This window comes from Ruditapes philippinarum, unplaced genomic scaffold, assembly GCF_026571515.1.
Source record: "Ruditapes philippinarum isolate M1 unplaced genomic scaffold, ASM2657151v2 ctg26080_1_1_1_1, whole genome shotgun sequence".
In the NCBI taxonomy this organism is placed as follows: Eukaryota; Metazoa; Mollusca; class Bivalvia; order Venerida; family Veneridae; genus Ruditapes; species Ruditapes philippinarum.
The window spans coordinates 632-7826 of record NW_026857399.1 but is presented as its reverse complement, the minus strand read 5'-3'; the positions used below and the strand labels follow the sequence as shown (position 1 = coordinate 7826).

Sequence of the window (7195 nt, the reverse complement as noted above, 5' to 3'; positions counted from 1 at the left end):
TAAGTAACTTAAAACAAAAAAAAATCAAAATTTGCAATTACTGGAATTCACGGTAAATTTTGGGTAAGTCAATATCCAGTTTATCAATTTTTAAAACGATTTTTGTGGCTAATTGACGGATATTTGATGGCTATTATAAATGCTGGACAATATCTTTAAAGTACTTATACAATTATACATCTCGCATGTATTTTATCATCTCGGGCAATATAGTTAGCAGCACGTGACCGGTAAAAAGTTGACACTCAATTAAATGCACCCCGCTGGTGTTAATTGGGTCTACTGCATTCATTATCGATTTTTACACCTTATATAAACACTGTTGGAAGTAAAAAATAATCGCCAGATTTTGTAGCCAAAATGCAAAAATAATCGCCAATCTTATAAAATAATCGCAAATGGCGACTATGGCGACCGACAGCGTGAGCCCTGGGATATACGATATCGTATGTCCCAGATTTGGTTAATAAATTTTACTTGCTATAAGTTTTTGGTTTAGCAAGCAAGCAATTTTGATGTCTTAACTGGCTTGGAAGTTGCCTATCTCTGTTATCTATGCCTCTGATAGATCAAATAAAAATTATATACTGTATGTTATATAATTACGATGTATACTCAAAAATTCCGGTCAAAAAAAGTCACTGAAGCACAAACTTCAAGTAGCTCAAAATAAGGTTGTGCGCTTTATAAAAGATTACACTCCTAGGACTTCGGTGACAAATAAGGTTCTGTCCGATCTTAAATTATTAAATGTCAATGATAGAGTTAGACAGTTAAGACTCAACCACATTCATAAAGTTTATTACAACAAAAGCCCTTCTTATTTAAAGGAATTGTTTAAGGTTTGTAGAATATTCAATTTAAGATCTAGTAATCTTAATTTTGTTTGCCTCAAAATGATTCTTATGTTAAAAATACATTTTTCTACAATGCCATAAAAGACTGGAATTCTTTACCAGACAACATTAGATCAATTGACAATATCCAAACATTTAAAACGAAAGTAAAACTTTTTTTAAGTAATGAAAATGATAAACAAGTGAATAATTATGTTTATTTATTATTAAATTGATGTGTAACTTATGATAAGAGTTTGTAACATGTTTATGTTGTACTCGATATGTTTTAGTTTAAACGAAATTTATTTCATTTTGTTTGTGTACAATGTACTTGTCTTATTATATTGAAAAATGTATCTTGATTGTTGAAAATTGTCATTTATTTTAACTTCTTTATAATTCATTTATTATTATGTAAGTTAGTGTAATAATTTTACATTAAATGGACCCCATTGGAAATAAGCTTTTAGCTTAATTGGCAATCCTAGGGTTACATAGAACATACTCATTAATTAATCTTATAATTATTTTTGTTGCATTTATGTGTGTGTTTTTATATATATTCAAGTTGATATGTGTGATAAAATTGTATGTGTATTCCCTGAAAATAGACCGGTCGGGAGAGACCGGAGACCGGAAGCGACCGGACCGGAGAATACTTACATCCTTGAAACCTAACGCATGCGCAGAGATTGCCTTTTCTCTGAGATTCCCACTTTTTCAATAATCATGGAAAATTATGTCAATCAGTTGTTAAAGGATGCCGATTTGGCGTAATATATTTATTACATATCGACTGTTTTAATTGTTACGATCTGTCATTTTTTGCTGGCTTTAACTTCTGAAGGAACAATTTTCTTTATTATGTCATATGTTTTCGCGACTTTAAAATTTTGAAAAATATTCAAACTTGAATTATTTTTATTCTACCAATTATAGCCATTCAAGTTGGATATATATTTGAATACCTACGTTAAGTTTATTATAAGCACGATCTGTAATTTCCAAAATGGATGGATACTGCTCCAAAAACGTGTCTTGTTTATTCATAGACACTGGGTGTAGCTCCAAACGCCATTGTGCAGATTCCATGGTCTTAACCAGGACATTTCCTTCTCCTGTAGTTTAATATAGAAGGTTTACTTCTGAAATATATGGCAGGGTTTAATCCGGGAAATTGGCAAAAATGAACACAAGAGCATAATTGAACTGTTGAAAACAGATTCAATGGCCTAGACCACAGGAAATTATCTGAAATCATGAAATTCTAATAATATATCTAATAATAACGATAGTATAAAAAAATACTCCCTATATAGTAATATGAAAAAGGCAAAGCCTTAAAGCGAGCTTGATTGACTTTTAACGTGAAATAGTATAAAATATTCAAAAACATTCATTTTTATATTATATTTTTCGTTTTAAAATTGTCATTCGGTATTTAATACACTGCTTCCATTTATTTTGGTTCCCTGTCCTGTTATGGTTTACATAGAAGTGCGCAGGACACCGGTCTATGCTTCCGTTTTCAATCAGAAAACCTCTGCTTTTATGGTAATCTTGTAATTCGAAGAGTTGCGATGTGTCAGTTCAGTACTTTGGACGAAAGTTAATAAAACCATCACTATCTAGCAGGTTTTTGTTTGATGGGTTTTACGTCACACCGACACGGTATAGGTCATTTGGCAATGTTCCAGCTTTCATGGTGGAGGAAGACCTCGGGTGCCCTTCCGCGCATTATTTCAGGCACGAATGGGCACCTGAGTAGAACCACCAACGTTCCGTAAGCTAGCTTGATAGGTTCCTCATATGAAAGAATCCAAGGTCCCTGTAGGGATTCGAACCTACAGCGGTGAGGGACAAGTGGTTTCAAGTCAACAGCCTTAACCACTCGGCCACGGACGCCCTCATCTAGCACATACTCACGTTACTGTATAGCTCGCTTTGCGAGCAGGCCCTTCGGGCCAGCTTTTCGAGCTCACTATAAATTTTACTATGTTAAATGGGGGTGATTTATGGATATTATGATATCGTTAATATTAGTTATTTGATAGAATTTCAAGTTTCTGTGCCTAGACATAGGCCCAGTAACGGCCATTATAAGAAGCTGTTTTTAATGGAATTGAAATTGATGGCATTTTGTTTCTTATTGTTCTTGCTGAAATCTATTTCATGTTTTCCAGTCCAGTATTTATTTTTCAATTTTCAATACAACCTGTGGCTTTCTGAAGGGGAAAATATAGCGTGATAAATCAGAAAAGGGGAAAAACCAAATTCCAACAACTGAGAATAGAATTTACCCTCCTATTTTATAAAATTTTCAATTTTAATTCATAATGACATACATGGTACATAGCAGAGACTATCTATAGGGACCACTTCTTGTCTTCTAGCTAATATGTCAGCTGCTGATAAGTTATGGTTCTGGTGAAGAATGTGCACAGGGTATTTCGGGGGAAATATAACATTTTTAGGGGAAAATATACCTATTTTGGGCTAAGGGAAACAGCCTATATTCGGCTGTAAAATACAGGAAAAAATAATTGCCAGCCTAAAATCTTGATGTTATTGGTTATGATTTTTTTTTATAGAAATTAAGGATTTTTGGGCTTGAATAGTTCATGGAAATAGAATATTCTCATCAGATAATAAATGAACTGATGAAAATAATCACTTGCATTCTTTCAAAACATGTACATATATGTTATAAGTTCTGAATTGATTTGAATAAGGCTGTGGTCCATCCTGTTTCAAGTGTCTTTTAGACCTGTGCCCAAAGTCACCAAATATAGGCATTTTGTCCAAATTATTACAGGGTTTTTTTTGGGCCGATTTTATAGCCGTTATTCGGTCATATTCCCAATTGAAAATAGTATGTTTTTTTCCCAATTTTGATACAAAAATTCCCAATCGAAAACTTAAAAGAAAAATTTTAAAAATCGATCTTTGGGGGAACGTAAAATTAAGCAAATAGCCGGCGTCTAAACAACCCACATGTTAAGTAGACGCTTGATTTCTTAGTATAAGTTTATCGAGCGTCTTACGATACCGACGACCTTCGAAAGTGAAAGTAAATCAAAATGTTTCACACGTTAAAAAAGCACTGACAAAAACAAAAAAAATGATTTAATGTTTACGCAAGCGACTCTCTCGAAAAAGAGTTGTACTTCTGAAACGGCGAATGAAACTGCAAGTACTAATGGGAAATCCTTCAACGGTGACCGTGAGTTACCACAATGATGTTCCTTCTCGGGGTTTTAAAAGTTCTAGCGACAAGTTTAAATCAGATACAGTTGTCCCTGTCAATGATCAAATGTTATTAAGTTCCAACAAATACGAGTTGAAGTATGCATTGTTGTTTTATAGTGGTGCAAAAGTTTGGTATTGTTGCAAATTGTGCAAGTTTTTTTCAGCTACAGATGACAGATAACTCATTATCATATAAAGTTGCATGATAGACATTGAGAGAATATTTGTTTTTTGAAATTTATAATTAAGAAATTTTAAAAAATGACATTCTTGTTCAAATAAAATTTACCAAATATGTATCAATGTATGAAAAACAGATAAAAACAAAATGATAAGATTTACTAAATTTTATTCAGAGTCAATTACTATATCTACAATGTATGCACAATACAATAACATAACATTAAAATAAACACTGTTATTTTCATCATATAATTTTATTTCCTATTTTATAAAAACTAAAAAGAACTATTAGTTACACACTTCTAAAGGTGCTAATTTAGTAATTAATAAACCTGTGTTTATAATGCTTTATTAGTCCCCTACCGGTTTACCGGAGGGGACTTTAGGTTTACCCTCCGTCCGTCTGTCCGTCCGTCTGTCTGTCAGTCCGTCAGTCCGTCCGTCCACAAAACTGGATCCCGTGATAACTTGAAAAGTACTGAAAATATTTTTATGAAACTTGGTATATGGATAGATAGCAGTATGGAGATTATGCACGTCTTTTTCTTTTCTTCCTATGTTGAAAATTCTGGTTGCTATGGCAACAAATAGGCTGAAAATATGGCAAATTTTACACATAAACTGGATCTAGTGATTACGCAAAAAGTACTGGAAATATTTTTATGAAACTTGACATATGGGTAGATGGCAGTCTTGAGATTATGCACGTCTTTTTCTTTTCTTCCTATGTTGAAAATTCTGGTTGCTATGGCAACAAATAGGCTGAAATTATGGCAAATTTTACACATAAACAGGATCCAGTGATAAAGCAAAAAGTACTGGAAATATTTTTATGAAACTTGACATAATTATGGGTAGATGGCAGTATGGAGATTATGCACGTCTTTTTCTTTTCTTCCTATGTTGAGAATTCTGGTTGCTATGGCAACACATAGACTGAAAATATGGCAAATTTTACAGATAAACTGAATCCAGTGATAACTCAAAAAGTACTGGAAATATTTTTATGAAACTTGACATATGGGTAGATAGCAGTCTTGAGATTATGCATGTCTTATCTGTTCTTCCTATTTTGAAAAAATATCAGTTGCCTTGGCAACAAATAGGCTTAAAACATGGCAAATATAACAATATTCGTGATTAGTCAAAAAGAGCTGAAATTTTTATGAAATTGCATCTTTAATTCAAGAGTTATCTCCTCTTTAAGAATTTTGCTTTTAAAATGTTATATTTTGGTAACAGGGATGTTTCAAATATTAACTTTAGAGTGTCCTTCAGTCCGTCTGTCTGTCTGTTCATAAAAACTGTTTCCTGTGATCACTTTTAAAGAACTTTTCCAACAAGTTTACTTAAAATAGAGAAAATTGAAACATTAGTGAATGGCCAATGGCCCTTCAGAATGTTGCTGGGGTTCTAACCGGTAGGGGACTTATGGATTGCTTGCAATACTATGATAATTGCTTGTTCAAAATTGTTTCACACTTCTTATTGTTCTTATCTGTTATATAAAAACATATTTTATTCAATCAATATTTTTATGGTATTTAATTTTTGGATAACAAAAAAAAAATGAAATAATATATACATGTAGACTTATAGCTGATAATTCTTTCAGAACTCATATTTATAATTATTTTCCCAGGGAAATTTCACTATATTTATGTCAAAAAAATCTTCATGAATGTCATTGTTTGCAAGTATGTGTTATATTATATATAATATTATAACCCATAATGGTATTTATTTCATATATTTATCAAATTTAAAAAGTGGTGATGAAAACACCAGGGTTTTGAGGGTGAAACATCCAGGAGGTGTAAAGTCGAAACACCATACAATAACACAGTTCAAAAATTTGAAAATCAGAGACCTACTTTTGTGAACTAAATACTATAATATTAGAAAAGGAATATATTTCCTCAGGAAACTTGAAAATGTTGTGGGTTTTTTCCCAATTTTGGGCAAAATGCCGCTAAAATTCCCAATCTCAAGGGTATGGGTCATGTTCCCAAAATACTGGAAAAAAACCCTGTGTTCCCAAAATACTGGAAAAAAACCCTGTATTATAATAAACTTATCCTAAATCAATCTTAATAAATCTTTTAATTTATTAAAAAAAATGTTGCATTAAATTATAGGGTTGTAACAAAGAAGCATGTGAGGATGAAATATAAAGAGCATATAGGGAGAGAACTGAATCATGAGGAGAAATCAAAGATCAATGACATGGTGTATGCTTTTGTGAAAGAACTTTCAGCTGCATCTAATCAGGTAATGTACAGAAACAAGTAAATATAGTATGTTGTATGAAGGGGTTACAATGGTATACAGTCACTCATCTCATAAATATGTAACTGAAACATGGGTATAATTATATCCCTTATTTTTTACAGAAAGTGTTGTTTGTTTGTGTTTTTTTCAATAATCATGGAAAACTATTGTCAATCAGTTGTTAAAGGATGCCGATGAAAATGATGAAATTTTGATTTAAACATGAAGGGATGTTAGTATAGAATTATCCATGTATTCTATTTTTACTAGATAAGTAGTGAGCCAGAACCCACAGAGAAGACCCCAATTTCTAACGAGGAATCCCCTGGAAACAAGGAAAATAAGCAAACCAATCATAAAGCCAATACTTTTATCATTAAAGGTAATTTTATAGTATTTTAATCTTTCAATAACTTTGTTAGTATGCATAAATGTATCACATTAGCCAAATCAAAATATGCAATTAACATGAACTATATCTTTTCACACTTTTTCAATCTGTTGTCAGAGTAAAACAATTGTAGGAAAAACACTCGACACATACAAACTGTATACAATGTATGTGATTATCACCACAGCATTGTTGAGTCATTTATAACAGTTTTGGTCTGAGGCATATGCATTTCATGGTTACAGGCCCTTTTTAGAGCTAG

The 7195-nt window shown here is 32.2% G+C and overlaps 1 protein-coding gene across 1 annotated transcript; it reads left to right on the top strand.

The window, feature by feature from the left end:
* Positions 1-1503: 1503 nt before the first annotated feature.
* On the top strand, positions 1504-6924 carry LOC132749597 (uncharacterized; the record flags this gene model as incomplete). The annotated part of the gene is given in 3 exon segments (XM_060739417.1): positions 1504-1612; positions 6410-6542; positions 6813-6924. Coding segments are annotated over 3 exon segments (337 nt in total), but the record flags the coding sequence as incomplete, so codon positions are not given.
* Positions 6925-7195: the final 271 nt, after the last annotated feature.